Below are 22,777 nucleotides of genomic sequence, written 5' to 3'. Positions count from 1 at the left end.
TCTCCGACTCTTTATGAAGTTGAAAAAGCTATAGGAAATCTGAAGCGATGAAGAGCAGCAGGCGATGACAGGTTTACACCTGAGATTTTTAAGGATGGTGGTCCAGTATTAGCAATGAGATTAACCGAGGTCTTAGGTAGAATTTGGGAACTGGACGTAATCCAATCTGACTGGTCTCAATCACTGATTGTGCCAGTCTATAAGAAAGGACAAAAGTCCTCTTGTGACAATCACAGAGGAATCAGTTTGACAAATATAGTGTCTAAAATATTAGCTTCAATAATACTTCGACGCCTAACCGAAGCTCTTGAAGAACAGACTAGAGAAAATCAGGCTGATTTTCGACCTGGACGTGATTGTATAGATCAGATATTCACACTACGTCAGGTTCTGGAACACAGACACATATTTAGGCTCCCCACAATTGTAGTATGTCTCGATCTTAAGGCGGAATTCGACTCTGTTGGTTGTGAGGTTCTATGGCAGTGTTTGTCATTGAAAGGAGTACCAAAGAAGTACATTAACCTTGTAAAGGCTCTCTACTCGAACACAACTGGTTGAGTCAGAGCTTATGGCGAACTGTCATCAGAATTGATTACCTCAAGCTACACTAATAAAATAATAATAATAATAATATATTTCTGCATGTGCAGGTACACACCGTTTTTACAGGCATGATCTATTAATTACAACATTTGTTGGTTCGCAAAATGCTTCCCAACTTATCAAGTTTATAGTTGTTATAAAGTGAAATCGTAGAGCGCTTGCTGTAAACTGTGACCTTGAGAGGACGCGTACGTCAAGTTTGCTCCAAACGTCAGAAGCTTCATAGCTGTGCCCTCAGAGCAAGATTCTGAAGGAGAAAAAAAAGAGAAACAGAAGAGCAGCTAGGCACTTGGATATGAACGCCAAAGGTTGCTTAACATTGTGTAGTAGAACGGACAGAGGTATAATAAATTAGAATAAATTCATATAATGTCTTGTTAGAGTGAAGTGAAGTCAGAGGCTCCATATTAGAGGATGTACTAATAAAGAACAACGAGTTGTGATGTTTAACAAGTTAGAGTAAGCTCACATGAAGGAAGGGAAGTCAAACTTGGTACAAGGGAGGCGGTTTATTAGAAGGGTGTGTATATAGAGGGTGAAGTGTTAAGAATACTAGTGACTATATCTTTTATTGTCTTTTTTCTTTTCTTTTCTTTTTTTTGTCCATCCGATGTCAGCCACGCAATCCTAGCGTAAAAGTCCGAGTTAGCATGTTATAGGTTGTCTTAGTAGAACAGCTAATCCAGCATATTATTGGAAACATGAATCTGAGTGGTGAGCGTAGGAAGACAATCTATATCTTAGATTGACTGTCTTATTCTCAATTATAAAGAGCCTGATACATACAAAATGTTCTGTCCCCACAAACACGGGTGGATTGAAGTTATCGCCCTCACCATCAATGCTTGCTGGTCAGTAACTCCACCCCCTCCTTTTGTGATGTTAGGCTCACTTAGGTTTATTTTTGTATATACGTCATACCTCACACAATCCTCTGTTTCACAACTTGTTGGAAAGCACTATTTCTATAAGTACCATTTTACAAGCTTATCAGGCAGTTACAAGCTATGGACTGTGGGTAAAGCATCGATGCAGTGCCTCTGTTGACTATAGTATAAAGTATAGTTTGCCAAACAGAGTATATGCGTTAAGAAGGGTATAATGTAGGATAGTTGTTTATTTAAGCAGGCGGAAAAAGTATAGAAGTATATGAGTTGTGGATAAGGGAAAGAGTGGAGAAATAATATTAATTGCTGGTCAACATAGTGTACAGAAGAGTAAACAGTTAATACAGGATAAACAGGAAGGAACTCACAGTAACTTGGTGCTGATGTTATTTTCTGTTGTCTTAACCAGTTGATTGGTAACAGGTTCCATAGATGCAAGACCACTGGTAGTAAGCAGCCGATTGTGCGGTCCTCTTGACTTTTTAGAGTGGTAGTGAGTGTGCCTTATCGACCGAGTTTAGTTTAACAGTAATGATAGGTCCAGTGAGTTACCTGTCTACTTCAAGTGAAGAAATGGGGTGGAAAAAGTAATTAATTCAACTGCAAAGTAGGAAAAATAAGGCAAACTGAACTTCAAGTCCATTTTGGTCTAGACATGGAGAGAGCCTATGATGTCTGAGTGGGGTGCAGATGTGTTCGTACGTGCAAGATCAGTGCGAGTGAGGGCTTGATCAAGCAGTTTCACAAACGTATGGAGTTCATCTACCATGACACAACTCCGTGAATTAGTTGAAGTCAGATATTGACATCAATGGATGACAGTTTCTTGGTCTACAGGTGAAGCGTTCGTGCGCGAAACCGATAGGTCCTGGTTTGGGATCCCATGGGGCGGGATCGTTGTCATTCAAATCAATATTTCAGTGATATCCTTCATTTAACTACTCCTAAATTGGAGTAATTTTTGGTTATTTTTGGGTGTTCTCTTGATCTGTTGTTGATGCTTCAGAAAATGTTGAATGAACGATTAATGAGTTTCACAGGGCTTTACTTAATTTACCATTGACTTTGTTCAGCTATGTTCAGTTGAAGTTCTTTTATGAGACTAGAGGTTTGCTATTGGCACTGTGGATGGTTGGACAATAATTTGGCAAGCTTTGCTCAAATTTGGTTTGTTGGTTAACCGATTTCATTCATACTGGTAGTTGCTTTTCAGTGTTCTCAAGTGACTTTGTAAGACATGTCGCCATTACTAACATTATTGAGTTTGACTGTCATGTAAGCAGAATAGGTCAACTCCCGGTTGTTCATGCTGTGCATAATTGATTCACGTGATCATTGACCGGAATAATTATGCATGTGATATGAATGTGTATATGAATAATGCGAATGGTCCACAAGGGTTCTTGGTACATGTGTGGTTGCGTCACAGGATTGAGCTGTACTATTCAGATTGTAGCGTTATAACCAATACGGTGTCTGGTTCTCCGGTCAAGCGGGATTAAGCTGTATTTCTCGGATTATGAAGTTTAAGACTGGACAGTGTCTGGTTCTCGTGGAAACTGGATTGAACCGTACTATTTGGGCTACCATTTTTAAGCGTGAGTGGTGTATGGCTCTCCGGCGAAATAGGATTGGCCTGCACCGCTTGGGTTAAGTCTGGGCGGTGTCTGGCTCTAATGTTAAACGGGATTGAGCTATACTGTTCGGGTTGTCATGTGAAAGTCTGGATGGTTTCCGGTTCTCCCGAAAACCAATGTATATTATATAACTATAAGTATGTCAATAATGGAAGTTGTCTTCTATGAAACCACTAGTAGATTGTCAATTCATACAAATTCCGTCATGTTATTTTCATGTGATTTAATAATAATAATATTTCATTCTCAAATAACAGTTTGTTACATGAGGCATAGATGATTTACGAAGGCATTCTTCATGGATATCTAACATCATCTCTTGATTGGTTTGCTATAACAATCATTAGTTTGATTCCTCAGTCATTTTTACAACTACTGCTGACAATTACTTGACGTTTTTAAATGGCCGAAACCAATATATAATTTGAAATATAACGGTGATTCGGTCCATACAGGGTGTAGATATGTGAACAAAAGGCCGATCAACTGCAGTCCAAAACATGAATCGGAAGATTCAAGTACACAATACCAATTTCACAAAGACTTGTCTATCAGGACTCAATAACTAAGTGAATAACGCGATGCAGTTTGAAGCAAACGGTACTGGGTTCGAGTCCCTGAGTGTACATCAACTGTGAGATGCAAGTACAACCAGCTGACGAGTCCCAAAAGGATGATACTTGCGTCTTCTATTCCACTGCTAGCCATCATTTTCCATCTTTTCTTACAAAACTAGTGACTTAAAGCAATATCAAGGCAATCCACAGATGATGCACATATGTCAATCAGAGGCCGATCAATTGCAGTCCTAGCCAACAATGGGAAGATATAGGCAAACAACACCAAGTGAAATTAACATTTTACTAATTTGTGTTTTTAACTTCATTTATTTCTGGGAGATCAATTCATTTCCATGTTTTCTGTAAATCTCATCTTTAATGAAGAACAAAATTTTGGTAATATTGCGGACGAGGACACCTGTGACGGTGTAATGTTTGTATGAACTAATGATTCTTTTATACTTGATGACCGCTGGATTTGAAATGACAGATACAATACGTTCTTACATGCTCAGCTAACATTTCCCGGTTAGATTGCGTTATTTCTAGAATTCTTAGTTTCTACTAGAATTCAAGTACTCCTAATTATAAGACAGAGGGACAACCGAATACAATTTGATACAAAATTACACTATATCTTTTGAAAATCTGAGAACCACATAGTGAATACTTCATTTGCAAAATATCCATCAATCGTCTTGTAGTTGATTGTTCCTTCGATTCTATACCAATTTATCTCTCTTCTCGCTCTTTTTCTTCAACTTTCTCAACATCTGCCACTAAGAAATTCACTTTCGGTTGGTGAGATATACTACGTAAATCTGTCGACATCAGTAGTACACACTACAGTATGAATAGGGATCTGCACAGGTGTGGGCACATAACCATAATAAAATCACAAATACAAATATTCATATTCATATTCCTCTCCTTCTCATTCTAATACTACTACTACTACTACTACTACTACTACTACAACTACTACCACTACTACTACTAGTACTACACCTACGACAAAAACATCAAAAACTACTACTACTACGACTACGACCTCTAAAACTACTACTACTAATACCACTACTGCTACTGCTACTACTACTACTACCGATACGCTTGATAAATATGGTACAGAATAGAACAGATTCATATGGATCCAATTTCTTTATGATTTATGTAGTTTGCAAATGATATTCAACACATTCCGAATAATCCAAAAATATATTGTCTAGATTCATATAATCGCACCATCTATACAGTAGTGTACTATTGAGGTCACTTTTGAAACTTACCAACATATTCGTAATTTCGATTAATTAGTTTGTCTAATTATTTATGTATAATGAAACTTATTCCAATCAGAAATAGGATATATTGATAGTAAGTAATTATCTCTACTAACCATCATTTTGAAATGATATAAAAGAAGAAGAAGAATAATAAATGAAACTACAATATTGAATATGATCCATTCATTTGTACTACTTCTTAATGTACTTCTATTATTTCTATATGAGTCTACAGGACATGGTAAATATCGTTTATTTGAGTCTTTTCATTGATGTTAAAGCGTGCAATTGATCAATCTCTTGTTGGTATATATGTACATCCTATGCGAATTACCTTGATATTACATTCAGTCACAAGTATTATAAGTAGAGGCGGATGACAGCTAGCAGTGACATATGGAATGAGTGCTTCGTTCTATTTGAGACTTGTCAAATATATATATATATATATATATATATATATATACATCTCACAGTTGATATTCACTTTGAAACTTCAACCTAGTACCATTCGCTTTACACGTCATCATATTATTCACTTAGTATCAAGCCCTGAAATGAACATTAACACTGGGATATAGGTATATCTAGCTGATAATTCCAAAAAGAACGAAATTCTCATTCCCAATTCCACTATTAGCTATCAATCATCTTTATATCTACTATCTATTTATGTTGATTGATTACTAATGTCAATTGTTTATAAAAACAAATATCTGTAAGACATTATCCTTCGTTTTCGAATAAAATCATGAATCAGTTGAAGCTAGACCACCATGGAAAATCTGGAAGAACTGGACACCCGTTTCGTCCTAGTGTGAGACTCCTCACAGTGCGCATCCACGATCCCACACCCGGCGAGATTCGAACCCAGGACCTTTCGGCTTCACGCCAGTCGCTTAACCAACTAGACCACTGAGCCGGCATTCAGTTGTGGTAATGTCTAACTTCTAGCTTGAAGTGACTTATGATTTCAATCAAAAACTTTACAATCTCAAAAACCCCTTAAACTGATTATTATTTTTTGTAGTTTATATATTACTAAGTTCGATTATATAAGATTTAATGCATTTTGACAAATACATATTTTTATTACCATAAAGAACTTTAATCATTTCAATGTCATTCGCTTTTTTGATAGACTTACATATGAAAAGAGATATGATATTCGATGAAATAAAAGATGTAAAAGGTAAATATTCGTTGATGACGTTGTTTAACTATTAAACTTTTAAACAGATTTACATATGATTAGTAATATCAACATATATTTGTAAACTGATTTTAGAAACATCCACTGGATATTATATATTTCAACATTAGACTTTAAAATCAAATAAGATTATGAAGTGAATTTCGAATTTTTCATTTCTGAAATATTGTGCACTGAAATCGTACAAACAATAGTAGTTGTAGCAGTAGTAGTGATTATTGTAGTAGAAGCCGCAGTAGTCGTAGGTGTAGTAGTAGTATTGTTGGTAGTAGTAATGGTAGTGTTGATAGTATTGGTAGTAGGAGTAGTGTTGGTAGTGGTAGTAGTAGTAGAATTAGTATTGTTAGTAGTAGTAGCCGTATTGATAGTAGTATCGGTAATATTAGTAGTAGTTGTTGTTGTGCTATTATTATCAGTAGTAGTAGGAGTAGTAGCAGTGGTAATAGTAGCAATATTAGCTATAATGACATCAGTAGTAGTAATGTTTTAGTGAACGATCGCACAGATGGTGACAATCTAATATTCTGCATTAAGGTACTACTAGAATATCTTGATCAGTTGTGAGAACTAATTCTTTCATTGTTATTCTGAACGATCTCATCAGTACAAATTCCAGATAGAAATGAAGTTTGAATTGATGATTTTATTCAGAAATTATCCTTATACGAAAATAATCTAACCATTCATCAATATCGATATGAATGACAAATAACCGAATATCAACACATTGATAACTATTCTAAACAATAATAGTTCAGATCATCACTTAATTGAAGCTAGATCGTTATGAAAAACCTGATAACATTGAATTTTACTCACTGTTGAAGAGTCCTTTAAGTAGGACAATACAACTGTCCAGTACTTCCAGGTCTTTCACATTGATCAAACTTCAAGTGACTCATGATTTCAACTATTGAAAATTACTATCATATCTGCAAAACCCCCTCTCTGTTGAATAAATATTCTTAACAACTAATTTACAGAATCTATTCAACAACGTATAGAATTATTAAGACATTGTAGACGCCGTATCCAATCAATATTTGGTAAGTTATTGTTTAGTTCATGAAATGTTTTTTCATTTTATCATACGTAAAAGTAAATCAGTATTTATCAGGTGTTTTGTCGAGATTATAGAAATTTCTTTGGTTGAAATCATGAGTCAATTGAACCTAGCCATCAAGTGATTCCAGAAGGGGTTTTGTGGAGATTATAGAAATTTCTTTGGTTGAAATCATGAGTCAATTGAACCTAGCCATTCAGTGCTTCCAGGTTTTCCGTGGTAGTCTAGCTTCAATTGACTCATAATTTAAACCAGTGAAATTTCTAAAATCTCCACAAAACCCCTCCTGGTAATAATAATCTGCTCACTAATGACTGAATTCGAGAGATATATTCCGGAGTTCTAGTGAAAACTCGATACCCGTGGAGTTCAACCAGGTCTGTTGTGAGATATCAACTCACTAAAGACAGAGGTGTACGGTGGCGCGACTTGGTGGATTGGTTGAAGTTAGACATTAACGCCTTTGGATGCCGGCTCAGTGGTCTAGTGAGTAAGTGCTCGCGTGCGAAACCGTTAGGTCTTGATTTCGAACCCCGCGAAAGGTGAGGTCGTGGATGCGCATTGCCACTGAGTAGTCCCATACTAGGACGAAACGGTCGTCCAGTGCATCCAGGTTTTCCATGGTGATCTAGCTACAATTGACTTACGATTTCAACCAGTGAAATCAATATTTGGTAAAATTAATCTTTATGGATTATGTGACATGGCAACACTAATAATTTATGAACGAATTAGTCAGATTTACGATGATAAGTCTTAGATTTTTGTATGAAATTCATTCATCTATTTGGTTAAATGGAGTTTTTGGTATGATAATTGGTGTCAGTTCGTGATGAAAACTCTAAATTTAATTCTTAATCATATTCATCAACTACAAGTCATAATTTTAATTCTTCATACATGTTTATAACCCTAATTTATTCCTGGGTATTAGGAGGACACTCTCAAGGCCACTCAACTGTTGGGGATGTTAGATCCCCAGAACCCACTTGGAAGAAGACCAACTTTTGTAATTTCATTTAGAAAATTTGAATTTCTTTATTTTCGCACCAAAAGCGCTCTTGTCATCTTCATGTCGTATTTCACACTTGGAAAATATCTTAAGTGTTATTAGTCCGTTGCGTCTTTTAGTATGTTATTTGGCAACTCTTCCCAAGGACGGACTGCATGTATACGTTTTGAATTGTGTTTGTTGTTATTGCTCGTTTCTGGCTGTTTGCGGAATATACTTCATACTTCAAGATTGGGCTTCTTCCTCTGGTTAGCGAGGCTAGGACGCATCAATAGCTGGCCCAATGGCCTTGGTTACTGAGTCTTTGTTCTCGTTCACACATCAAGTGAACTCGTGTTACCTTCAAACCTAACATTTACTATCGCTCAAAGATCGTCCATCATTTATAGTCTCATCTGTTATATCATATGAACATAGTAATGTAGCGTACACTGAATCTTAATTTCCTGATGATTGTATAACAAATTTCTGATCGAAACTCTTTTCAATCATTCATAAAATCAGTAATGTGCTTAAAATTGCTATGAACAATATGAATCAATTTATGGAGTGTCTATCATTGAAAATTTGGAAGTATTGGATGGTCGTTTTGTTCTAGTATAGGACTCCTCAGCACGACCTATCTATGATCCGCAACATAAGATTGGATCCCAATGCCTATCGGTCTTACGCGCAGACCATTGAGCCAGTTGGCATCCAACGGTGTTCACGTGTAACTTTATTCAATCCTCAGTATTTCACGATTGTCTTCAGTGAGAAACTATCTCACAACTAGGATGAAACGGCATTCTAGTGCTTACATGTTTTCAATGATGGTCTAGCTTAAATCAATTCATCAATTTAACTACTAGTGTAGTGAACAAAAACACGGGTGGGGACAATGGAATGTATTTTACACAAAATTACAGGACTTGTTAATAAAATCTAACAATTAAATAGTAAATACGTAATTTGCAAAATGTCCATCGATTGACTCAAAATGACTCAGACTTCATTGTTCTTGCATTTTCATACAAATTGCATCTTGTTTCCATTCTTTACTATTCGCTAATCTTGTCTCTCTGTTGGCCGACCTTTTGTTCGCGACTAACATCATGTCAAAATGACAGAGTTACTTGATTAAATATAAACACCATACTCCAATACTTCATTTTGTAAAATGTTCATTAATTGTCTAAGGTTTCATTGTTCTTGCATTTCCATACCAATTACTTTCCGTTCCCTTTCTTTCCTTCTCGGTTTTCGAAACTATCTGGTGTCAGATATTCTATTCCTGACTAGCGTTATATAGTACTTATGTCAATATAAGTAGCACACACCACGCTCATTCCGATAATGAAAACATGTTGATAAATTGTAAAATAATTCACAGTTCCCTAAGTTTATTTTATTAGTCTCTCAATTTTACAAGAGAATAGTTCAGACCAGACCAGACTAGATCAGATCAGATCACTTAATTTATCAAATAGATCAACATATAAAAAGATTTTCCTGAATGAATTCTTGATAAACTGGAATCAGTAAATATGATCATATAAAAATTCATGGATGAGCATTGCTGAGGAGTCCCTCAACAGGATGAAACTGCTGTCCAGTGCTTCCAAATTTTCCATGATGATCTAGCTTCAAATGACTTCTGATCTCAACTGTAATATCTATAAAATAACCCCTTCTGAAATTTATTTTTATTGCATATTAAATTTCAAATGATTTGTATGTTTTTTTAGATGAGAACATCCAATCAAGTCGTGTAAACCCACATTCATTGGATCAATGTACGTCTAATTAAACACAAATATTGATGGGCTTTTCTTCAAATAATATTGTTTATTATAGATATACACTGTATAAGCAAACGTTTAGGGATTAAATATCGTGTTGAAATTATGCCAGGTTTGTACTACAAAGAAAAAACAGTGTCATTTTGTTTTTGGCAAAAAATTGCATTATATAATAACCAATCTGATTGTTTTTTCCCATTATTGATTAGATTGTATATTCGACAGTGTGTTCCTTGATATCCCTCTGGTCTCTTTTCCTTTTGGGATTCCCAGTTTAGAATCACCTTATAATGAATGCAGTTTGATCATTTCCATCATGTATGTCCTAACCACCTCCAGCGTTTTTATATAATTTTCTCTTTAGCTAGAAGCCAGGATATTCTCTACCATAATAAATTATTACAGATACTATCCGGTCAACAGACATTGAGTAACATCGTAGATACTATTTTGATGACTGTTGTGATAATTCTTCAGGTTTCATGTTTTAACAATTACATCTACTACACACATTTTCAATCATTTGTTATGATGGAGAAGATTTGTAGCTCGAGTGGATGATTTTGATGACGTTTTGTTCTTTGAGCTGAATGGTTTGGTTGTGGAGTTTTCATTGTTCTTCTGAACAACATCATCACTACAAACTTCAAGTAGAAGTGAAGTGTTTGAATTTCTTCACATGTGATACACAGCTTGTCCTGTAGATCTTGATGTTGATTGGTTCTTGTTGATCTCAAACTTGTCATTGTTTTCTTCTTTATTTTGGTTGTATCTCTCATTGGTTTGATGTTTGATCTTGTGATTGTCCATAATTTTCTTGATTGGTTGATTAATTGAATCGATTTCAATGTGCTTGCTGATTGCTGATTGACTTCAGTGCCAAGTTTCTGAAAATTCTCTGGTGTTTTTGGAATCGCCTCCAACTAAAATCTCCAAATTTTTCCAGTCGAATGTGTGTCGGCAGTTGTCCATGTGCATTGATATATGTGGGGGCATTTCATGGCATTTGACCACTAATTGATGCTCGTGAAGCTGAAGATGATGAAGGGGAGTCAGCTTTGTACGATGTAGTGTTTATCGCAGTCGGCACAGTTTATTTTATTGTTGATGTTTGGCTTTTCCTCGTTTGTCGTTTCGTCTTTCGGTTTGCATAGGATTGATTGCAGCTCAGAGAGCAAAACTCTATCTAAGTCAATGGTTGAGATCATGAGTCGATTGAAGCTAGACCACCGTGGAAGACCTGGAAGCACTGGACGGCCGTTCCGTCCTAGTGTGTGACTCTTCAGTGGCAGTGCGCATCCACGATTCTGTCTCTTGAGATTTCAACACATGATCTATTGTTCTCGTGCGCGAACGCTTAACCACTAGACCACTGAGCCGTGTGAATGTCTAACATCAACTAATCCATGAAATTGAGCGATGCATCCATCGTTGTCTTTAATGAGTTACTATTTCACAACGGACCCAGTTGAACTCCACTGGTCATTGATTCTCATTAGAACTCTAAGAAATAGCTCTTGGAGACAGTCACTAGTGAGCATATGTTGATTCATGTCAGAAGGCGTTTTGTGGATATTATATCCATATAATTATACATCTTTAAAATGACATTTGAATTATTCATATTCCAACTATACTCCAAAGAATACTGGTCAGTAAGAAAGGAAAAAGAGGATGAAGAAACAAACAAACAAGCAGACAAACAAGAAAGCAAACCATCTAATGATGCTTCTATGAATTGAAGTCCTCATATTGTTTTATTAAGATGTAGTGTATCACAGAATCCAATACACTTTAATTTAATTGATGTATGTTATCTATTTCATTTGTAAATATCTTAGACTTTGTAAATGTCATGATTTCTATGGAAAAAACGTATGGTGAGTGCTTGTAATGAATGAATATTTCATATTAGAATGAGAAGGAAGGGGTTTGTGGAGATTTTTAGTAATTTCATTAGTTGAATTCATGAGTCGATTGAAGCTAGACCATCATGGAAAACCTGAAAGCATTGGATGGTGGATATGGAGGATTCACTTAGGAATGTTGGGAATCCCTGATTCCAAGCCAATGGTGCACATGATCTCCAGCATCGTGAAGTAACAGATGGCATGTGGTGAAATCGTTGGTCACCGGCTACCATGGGAATACATTTCCTGAAGTCAAAGGCTCCGGGTGTGGCTCCTGAGAAAACCACCTGTTCGATTTGAGCACCCACGCAGTATCCTAGCCCTCACACAAATCGAATGATTTGTGTGGCACATATCTATTTGGTGCCTCCTTGTACCAATGTTTATGTGTCTAAATAATAATAATAATACTCAGCCGGCATCCAACTGTATCTAAATTCAACCAATTCTTGAAATTGTGCCATCATTCACCATTGTCGTCAGTGAGTCGCTATTTCACAACTGACCCGGTTGAACTCCACTAGTCATTGATTCTCACTAGAACTCCATGAAATAGCTCTCGGAGACAGTCATTAGTAAGCAATGATGGACGGTGGTTCAATTCCATGAACTGATTGAAGTTAAACAGTAACACTATTGAATATCAACTCAATGGTCAATAGGTTAAGTATTCGCGTACATGATCAATAGGTCCTTAATTCTGTTCCAGTTCTACATTCGTGATCATGGATGTTGACTGCTAAGGAATTCCATAGTCTAGGATGAACACAACTATCCAATGCTTTCAGGTTTTCAATGACGATCTAACTTCAATTGACACATTATGAAATGAAGCTTATCTTCATATTATGTAAATGTAATGCTTTAATTTTATTCAAATAGTTGTTGATTATTTCTATTTATAAACTATGTAGATATAAATCATCCGAAATCCCTTCAAATAAAAGAATGTTATAACAATGAAAGAATAATTTATGAAAGTTAGTTTAAACATTCTGTTGTGTTTTATAGGAAATATTCAATTATCATGATGGTTTGATGTTAGCTGAAATGAAAGTGAACTGATTTATATCAGAAGGGAGGTTGTGTGGATATTATTCATAATTTCAATCTTACTTACTTACTTACACCTGTTACGAACAATCGAGCATAGGCCACCGACAAGCATTCTCCAACCTACACTGTCCTGAATCCAATTGTTGTTCATTCTTCGCATATCTGTCTTAGCGACGTGTGTTATTTGGTCTTCCTCTTCTCCTTTGGCCTTGAGGATTTCATGTGAGGGCTTGGCTTCTGATGCATTTGGGTACTTTTCTCAATGTGTGACCTATCCACTTCCAGCGCTTCTTACTGATTTCTTCATCCACTGCAATCTGGTTTGTTCTCTCCCACAGTAGGTTGTTGCTAATTGTGTCTGGTCAACGGAACTGAAGTATTTTGTGTAGACAACTGTTAATAAACACCTGTATCTTCTGAATGATTGCTTTCGTAGTTCTCCATGTTTCCACCCCATACAGTAGAATTATCTTGACATTTGTATTGAGAGTTCTATATTTGGTGTTGGTTGACAGACATTTGCTTTGAGTTCCAGATGTTCTTCAATTGTAGATATGCTGCTCTTGCATCAGATCCTCTGTAATCATTAATGATGCTGGCCAGATATTTAAAGGTTTTTGCATCCTCCAAAGCTTCTCTGTCAAGTGTGATTCTATTGGTGCACGTTGCGTTGAATCGGAGAATCTTGCTTTTCATTTTGTGTATGATGATACCTAATATTACAGAAGTGGCTGCTACACAGGTAACCGTCTGTATTTGTTGTTGCGTTTGCTATAGAAGGGCCAGATCATCTGCGAAGTCTAGATCGTCCAACTGCATCCTAGATGTCCACTATATCTCGTGCTTCTCCACAGATGTTGACAACTCCATGATCCAGCCGATCACCGGGAGAAAGAGAAAGGGTGAGAGTGAGCAACCTTGTCTGACACCGGTCTTTACCTCGAACGAGTTTGTCAACTGTCCTCCATGCATTATTTTGCAGTTTAATCCATCATATGGGTTCTGAATGATATTGACTATCTTCTGAGTCACGCCGTAGTGCCGAAGAAGTTTCCATAGTGTTGTTCTGTCCACGCTATCAAATGCATTTTCGTAGTCAATGAAGTTGATGTAGAGTGGTGAATTCTATTCTGTGTGATTCAGTTGAAGTTCGACCATCATGGAAAACCTAGAAACATTGGATGGCCGTCCATTTCGTCATATTGTGGGATTTATGAGCAGTGCCCATGTACGATCTTTCGTCGCGAGAAGTTAACGCAGGATCTATTAGTCTTCCGAGCAAATGCTTAACCTCTAGACCATTGAGCTGTTCAGCATCCAACAGTATGAATGTCTAACTTCATCTAAACCATGAAAATTCAGTGACACATCCACCAACTGATTTCCCTTCGTTTTCTCTTCTGTTCACTATTAGATACATTTTATTTCATATATGATTTGTTCATCCCGTTACATCAAAGATGATTGTTTTGCATCATGTAGACATTTTATTTATTTATTTGAATACATAAATATTGACACAAAAGCGGGCACCGAATACATATGCGTCACACAGTCACTTGATTTGTGTGTGGATTGTGATAGTGCCCGGGTTCTCAAACCGAAGCAGGTGCTTTTCTTAAGAGGTTAATACCTGGTCACCAACCATAGGTCCATACACTTTCTGTTTCCTCAGGATACTGGAGTCCATTTGCACACTTGGTTTGGAATCAGGGTTTTCCATTTTCCACAACGGACCCTCCATATCCACCAACCAAGTTAAAGCGCCGGACATTCGCATTTCGTTCTCTCAATTTCGTAAACTACATTAATGCCGCGAGAAGGCAGTGAACAGGAATATCCTGCCAGTGTCTGTTTACGCGTGACCATGTGAGAGCATTTTGAGAGGGAGAGCGGACACCCCTAACCCTCCGCCGTACCAGGGTATTTGGAACAGAAATATTATTCATAAAACATCTACGTGTATATTAACAAAAGTAAGATGTTTATTTTTGTAGTCGACAATGGTCAGCGATTGGTACTTCTTTGAGGGATTCAAATTTATGGCATCTAGTTTCATGATATGAGAAGTTGTCATTCTCTAAATATTTCACTGGTATCATTTCAACACGTGAGTTTGAGTAACACAATTTCAAATCTCAAAGGGAATATTGGTTCCTTCAATGCCTTACAGATGCATTGTTTCCCTAAATAATAGGTCCATAGTTTACTGATGATAACTTCAGTGAAACACTTAACATATCAATAAATAGAAAACTCATTCTTAACAATTAAAATTATGTACCAGATCCATAGGGAATTAATAAAAGATATGAGATAGATTATTTTGTAGATTGAGATCATGAACCGATTGATGTTAGACCACCATTGAAAACCTGGAAGCACTGGTCGGCCGTTTTGTCCTATTGTGGGACTCTTCAAGGTATGTGTCGGATTTGGGATTCGAACTCACACCCACGTCGTGGATCAGAGCACTCTTGAGTCTGGAGTTTTAGACCGCTTGTCCATTCTGGAGTCTCACAATATGACAAAGCGGCCGTCCAGTGCTACCAGGTTTTCAATAGTGGTCTAACATCAATCGGTTCATGATCTCAATCAAAATCTTAATCATCTCCACGGCCCAACACTGATCTATCATTTTCGTCATTATTTCTATTATAATATACAGTTAGGTTTCAAGATAGAAACTTGTAAATCTTACCATTCAATTTTGTATTTAAACAGATGTGAGAACTGAATACAACCAAGAAATATGTGGTGAACTTAAACAACTCAATCAACGAGGTATATATTTTGCTGCTAAGCTGCGTTCACTTTTTTGAAATCATCATCCCATCTGATACTCGTCAACCGGATGTAACGGCATCCCATGTTGATCTTCATTCCGGGACTCGAACATAGTACTATTTGCTGCAAAGACCATCACGATATCCACTTAGCTATTGAGTCTTGATAGTCACTTGTTTGTGTATTGGGCTGAAGCTTAAATTCACTTGGTGTTTTTTACTTACATCTGCCCATTGATGTTAGGGACTGTAATTGATCAGTTTCTTGTTGGCATACATGCATCCTGTTCAGATTGCTCGATATTGCCTTAAGTTTTTGATGGAGTTTTGTTCTCTGAGCTGGATGGTTTGGTCGTGGAGCTTTCATCGTTCTTCTGAACGACATCATCAGCAGCACAAACTTCAAATAGAAGTGAAGTGTTCGAATTTCTCCATATGTGTTTCACAGCTTGTTCTGTGCATCTCGATGTTGATTGGTTCTTATGGACCTTAAATTTATCATTGTTTACTTCTTTGTTTTGATTGCGTCTCCCATTGGTTTGACGTTTGTTCCTATATTTGTGCATGATTTTCCTGATTGGCTGATAAACTGGATTGATTTCAATATGCTTGTTGATTGCTGATTGATCTGAGTGCCAGGCTTCTAAAAATTCTCTGATGTTTTTGGAGTTTCCTTTGTTTAAGATTTCCACATTTTTCCAATGAAATTAGTGTCCGTAGTTGTCCACGTGTATTGATATAAGTGGTGAAATATCATGGCGTTTGACCGCTAATTGATGTCTGTGTAGGCGTCCGCTTTGTCCGATGTAGTGTTTTTCGCAGTCGGCACAATTTATTTATTTATTCATCTACAAAAAGCTGTGAAACACATATGGAGAAATTCGAACACTTCACTTCTATCTGAAGTTTGTGCTGCTGATGATGTCGTTCAGAAGAAAGATGAAAGCTCCACGACCAAACCATCCAGCTCAGAGAACAAAACTCCATCAAAATCATCCACCTGAGATACAAATCTTCTCCACCATCTGTATTGCCTTAAGTCACAAACATTATAAACAAAGATGGATAGTGGCTACTAGTGAAAATGTTTTATGATAACAATTGTTATCATATTTTATGACAGAATTAAGATAACTAGACACTAATCATGTTTAATTTTCATGAATACAGTACAGAAATGGATGGTTTGGTCGTGAAGCTTTCATCGTTCTTTAGAACTATAAGAACTATTCAACATTGAGGTCTACAGGATAAGCTATGAATCATATGGGAAGAAGTCCGAACATATCACTTCTATCTGAAGTTTGTGCTGATGATGGCATTCAGAAGATTGATGAAAGCTCCACGACTAAACCATCCTGTTCATTAGTATCATTTGATGTAATGTTGTAGGAGTGATTAAAGAGTTTCACTGGTATTTGCTCATTTTCTAACATGAACTACATGTTTACTTATTCAGATACTGATGAACTATTGAGCTGGTTGACTATTCTAAATCTACACATCAGTTATTTAAATTTTGATTTATGTAAGTTAATCTAGTTTTATATTGAATAAGTTTGGTAACCATCTCCAACACCGGTCATCATTGCACGTTGTGGTAATCGGTGTTCAGACATACGTAACACGTGTCCCAACCATCTCAGTCGATGAAGATTCACAACCTCATCAACTGATTTACCATGATTCTCCAATACCCTAAGTCTAACCTCACTATTACTTACCCGGTGATCCCAGTTGTTGTGTTAATGAGGTATGGCAACTTGGACCAATGCATATATGTGCCTGGTCCTACGTTGTAGTTGGGTGACTGACTGAAGTTTGTTAAGACTACAATTTATGAGCAAACCAGTCAGATTTACGATGAAAGGTCTTGGATATTGGCGCGAAATTCACTCATCCATTTGGTTAAATAGAGTTTTGGCATTTTAACTAATATCAGTTCATGATGAAAAACCCTTAAATCTAATTCCTAACCTCTAAGCATCAATTGTAAACTACAATTCTATTTCCTCATACAGGTTTATCAATCTCATTTAGCTCTGGTCAGTAGGTGGATATTCTTGAGACCACTTCAGCGTTTCCCAAAGGTCGTCCATAAATTATAGTCTTACCATCAGTTCTACTCCACAAGTAATTAATCATTGAGTATTGACTATTGTTATTTGCATGAAGTTCGTCTCAAACTTGGTCAAGTTCTATCGAACAAGTAACAATTTGAGTACTAGTTTAATGACTCGATAGCATGTTCACTATATTCATATATGAGACGGTTAGCGGTAGTCAATTGGAAACTCTGATGCAAGACCATGTTAGCTGTTAATCTCCACACTGGTTTATAACCGTCATTTAGTTCTAGTTAGTAGGCGGATATTCAGAAAGTCACTTTAACGTTGCTCAAAGGTTGTCCATAAATTATAGTCTCGTCGCAATCGTAGATCTTCATGTAACACGTAAACATGAGATTTTCAGTTGATTTGATGTTATATTTTAAAATAACAAAACATTCACTTTAGTGTTTGTATTTTCATAGTGTCAGTCACGAACTGATCATTACCTAGACCCTTATTCAAAGTCTGAAAGTGACAAATAGCGATTTCATTCCAGTATAGGACGCTTTATGAAATCGTATCCACTATCACGTCAGAAGGAGTCGAACATAAGAAGTTCGATCTTTTCGTCCGAACACTTAACATGTACACCATTGAACCGTCAGCCATTGATATTGATATTTATTCAACTTTATTACAATTTATATAGTCAGATTTTGTATGTTATTTTAGTTATATATCGGTTCCGATCAGAACTTGCTAGTGTCGTAACCGATTAGAATGAAATATGTAAGTGGAAGCTTGAATAGATTTGGCTGAATGTGAACAATTCATGTTATATTAATTTGATATCATAAAATTTTATAGAAAAGATTGACTGAGCTGAGGAAGAAATAATCAGACTCTATCTATCTATCTATCTATCTATCTATCTATCTATCTATCTATCTATCTATCTATCTATCTATCTATCTATCTATCTATCTATCTATCTATCTATCTATCTATCTATCTATCTATCTATCTATCTATCTATCTATCTATCTATCTATCTATCTATCTATCTATCTATCTATCTATCTATCTATCTATCTATCTATCTATCTATCTATCTATCTATCTATCTATCTATCTATCTATCTATCTATCTATCTATCTATCTATCTATCTATCTATCTATCTATCTATCTATCTATCTATCTATCTATCTATCTATCTATCTATCTATCTATCTATCTATCTATCTATCTATCTATCTATCTATCTATCTATCTATCTATCTATCTATCTATCTATCTATCTATCTATCTATCTATCTATCTATCTATCTATCTATCTATCTATCTATCTATCTATCTATCTATCTATCTATCTATCTATCTATCTATCTATCTATCTATCTATCTATCTATCTATCTATCTATCTATCTATCTATCTATCTATCTATCTATCTATCTATCTATCTATCTATCTATCTATCTATCTATCTATCTATCTATCTATCTATCTATCTATCTATCTATCTATCTATCTATCTATCTATCTATCTATCTATCTATCTATCTATCTATCTATCTATCTATCTATCTATCTATCTATCTATCTATCTATCTATCTATCTATCTATCGCACATGCTACACATGTAATCCGCCATGTCAAAGGAGAAGATGAAGACCAAAGAACACACGACGCTGAGACACATATGCGAAGAATGAACAACAACTGGATAGAACTAGAAAGGATAGTGACCTATGCTCCACTAGGAGTAAGATGTTCTTCATAATACATAATAAACCATAATTGTTGAAACTTGACATTTTAGCTGATGTCAATTTCTGATGACAATTCAAAATGTTGTCCCAACCCCAAATCCTCAATTGTAAACGATAATCCACATCCTTTATACGAATTTCAAACTCTTATGTAACCCTAGTCAGTAGGTGAACATTCTGAAGGTCACTTTCACGTCACTCAAAGGTCGTTTATAAATTATAATCTCATCGAGTTTTGTAAATCTATACTGTAATACAATGATAATAATGATGAAATGAATGAGAACACAAATGGAGACTATTCGAACGTAGTTGAACATAAATAATTATAGAAGATGTTAGTCAAATCTGTGAATCATTCACTGAATACTTCATTTGCAAAATCACACTCAATTGTCTCAAACTCTATTATTCTTCCATTTTCATACCAACTGATTCCTGTTCCCATTCTTTTCTCCTTGATCTTCTTCTGATGCCAGATATTCTATTCCTAACTAGTGTTCTATACTACTTATATCGATATAAGTAGCACATATCACAATATTAACATCCCTGAAAAAAACAATTATTTATTTTAACACATAGATGTTGGTACAAGGAGGCACGAGATACATATGCGCCACACAAATCTCATTTGATTTCTGAGAGGGCTGTGATATTGCCGGGCTGCCCGAACCGAAGCAAGTGTTTTTCTCAGAGGGCCAAACCCGGATCCTTCGACCTGAAGGTCTGATCCACAAGGCAGTGGAGCATCGTAATTAGATGCATTCCCATGGTAGCCGGTGACCAACGATCGGTTCATACGTTTCTATTGACTAATTTATAGTTAAGATCGTATCATTCTATGATTCAATATGCACATATATCAGAAGGGGTTTTGTGGAGATTGTAGTAATTACGACAGTTGAGATCATGAGACAATTGAAGCTAGACAACCACGGAAAATCTGGAAGTACTGGATGACCGTTTTGTCCTATTGTGGGACTTGCTTCAAGAGATATATCCTGTAGTTCTAGTGAGAAGCAGTGACCAGTGGAGTTCAACCGGGTCAGTTGTGAGATAGTAACTCACTGATGATAATGGTGGATGTGTCGCTCCATTTCGTGGGTTGCTTGATGTTAGACATTAACACCATTGGATGCCGGACAGCTCAGTGGTCTAGTTGGTTAAGCGCCTGGCGCGAGTCCGCGGGGCGCGATCGGGGTTCGCACTGCCACTGAGGAATCCCATAGTGGGAAGGAACGCCCATCCCGTTCTTCCAAGTTCTCCATGATGGTCTAGCTTCAATTGACTTATGATCTTAACTGTTGTTCATATGATATATATGTTAATTATCCTACATTTACCCATTACAATTGTAGATTGAAGTTATGATGATGATGAGGATGATGGTGATAATGATGAACGAGTATTGTTTATATAATTATGATTAACTTGTAATGAATGATTTCTAATGTATTAACAAATAACCAATTGTAATTTGTTCTGGTTTCTTATGTAACCAATCAATTCAATCAATAATGATTATTCTGTTCTTTTTCTTTTCAATTTTAATAAACCATGGAATCTCAATGGGAGTGAATAGGTGGATGGTTGAGTGAGGAGTGTGTATGTGTGTGTGTGTGTCGGGGGAAATCAATATTTTACAATAGAATAAATGAGATTATTAGATAGAGATAATTTAGGACTTCCATCGATACTTTATAAACAAGGATGGATGATGACTAGTAGTGGAATTTAGAAAGAGTGTTTCATCCTATTTAGGACTTGTCAAATCGATGAACTTGCATTGCACAGTTAATGTTCCCTTTAGGATTCGAACCCAGTACTATTCGCTTCAGATGCAATCATATTATCCACTCAGTTACTAAGTACTAATAACCACCTGGCGATCTCGTGGTATCGAAAGGATACCGAGATCGTGCCAGGATACAAGCTTGGTTACAGAACGTAACCGAATTCGCGCGAAGTCATAATCAAAGTGTAAGTATATGAATGGAAGCACAATATGGCTGTCATTAGCACAGTCAAACAAAAGCACATTAAAACAAAAACTGGTACAGTTGGTTATAATAATAATTGTTTTTATTAAACCAGTCGTGTTCTCGTGATAAATGTGAGTCACTACAGGAGCTTCCCGCTAGAAAGGGTTTACACTTTCGATAAATAGTGGTTTAAATCGTGGGACTGATCGGTTGACGAGCGATTGTAGGACGGAAGGATTGGCGAACAGGAAAGCGATCATTGATCGTCGAGTTTCCAACGAAGGTACTTTTCGGAGAACGGTACCAGGAGCGATGTGCTGTATTTGTTGCTTGAGTTGGCATGCTACACCAGAGTGGTTTGTATCCAGAATCTGAAGATTGCGTTCGTAGGGAATGCGGAACAAAAACGCTGCAGACGTAGGACGAAACCGCGTTGAGCCAAAAGACCAGAAGCGACCGTAACGACCAAGTTCGAGACCAAGCGTATGCCTAGCATTCGAAACCAAAATATCGACTGAGTGCGTTGACAAGAGCATGGGTGGCCAGTCCAGCTTTCGCCAAAGTTGACTGAAGCCGACGGAACCAAACGGAGATGGTCGAGGGCGTGGGATCAGGGAAAAAATCAAAAAGAGAAGAGTGTAGCATGGATGTAGCATAAGAATAACCCTACACCGTATCGTTTGTTAACTGTGCGGCTAGTCGCGGAAGCGTACGGGCAACCGTACTCGGTGACCGGAACGTGAGACGGCAGTCTCGTTCGTATCTCGTGAGCCTGCAATCTCATCCGAGGTCAGAGGCGGCGTGGTCTGCTGATCTGGACGTGAGACTGTCGTCTCGTCCGTAGACGGTGCAGATGACGCGTGCTGTTGACCGGGACGTGAGAATGAGGACTCAGATGTATCTAGCGTGGAGTCTGAAGATTTAAGGATCCCGCTAGCAGGTTTGATAGGTCTAGCATTGAGTCTCAGAGTATCCGATAGAACAATGTCATCGACATGTGCTGGTTTGAGACGATCAATACTGACGATCTCGACGCGGCCATGTCGATCAACCTTGAAAATCTTTTCGTGACGAGCGATCACGTGAAAAGAGCCTTCGTAAGGTTGTTGCCAAGGTTTGCGTACCGAATCTACTCGTATGAAAACATGTGAACAGGTAGACAACTCTCGA

The 22,777-nt window shown here is 36.8% G+C and overlaps 1 protein-coding gene across 2 annotated transcripts in view; it reads left to right on the top strand.

The window, feature by feature from the left end:
- Positions 1-21,161, top strand: part of MS3_00000737 (uncharacterized protein) — a 96,124-nt gene extending 74,963 nt beyond the window's left edge. The window contains exons 1-11 of one of the 2 annotated variants that reach the window (XM_051208390.1): positions 5,172-5,217; positions 6,118-6,168; positions 7,173-7,235; positions 9,992-10,039; positions 10,101-10,157; positions 11,887-11,925; positions 12,870-12,935; positions 15,736-15,795; positions 17,257-17,325; positions 18,581-18,637; positions 20,984-21,161. In XM_051208390.1, coding sequence (XP_051065138.1) covers positions 6,126-6,168; positions 7,173-7,235; positions 9,992-10,039; positions 10,101-10,157; positions 11,887-11,925; positions 12,870-12,935; positions 15,736-15,795; positions 17,257-17,325; positions 18,581-18,627 — 492 coding nt within the window. In that variant the 5' untranslated portion in view covers positions 5,172-5,217; positions 6,118-6,125 and the 3' untranslated portion in view covers positions 18,628-18,637; positions 20,984-21,161. Of the gene's footprint in view, positions 1-5,171; positions 5,218-6,117; positions 6,169-7,172; positions 7,236-9,991; positions 10,040-10,100; positions 10,158-11,886; positions 11,926-12,869; positions 12,936-15,735; positions 15,796-17,256; positions 17,326-18,580; positions 18,638-20,983 lie in introns of those variants that run through there. The other variant, XM_051208391.1, reaches the window with a different exon arrangement.
- The last annotated feature ends 1,616 nt before the right edge of the window (positions 21,162-22,777 follow it).

Source organism: Schistosoma haematobium, chromosome 5, assembly GCF_000699445.3.
Source record: "Schistosoma haematobium chromosome 5, whole genome shotgun sequence".
Lineage (NCBI taxonomy): Eukaryota > Metazoa > Platyhelminthes > Trematoda > Strigeidida > Schistosomatidae > Schistosoma > Schistosoma haematobium.
Note: the sequence above shows the minus strand (reverse complement) of the source record. Positions and strands in the feature narration are given on the sequence as shown.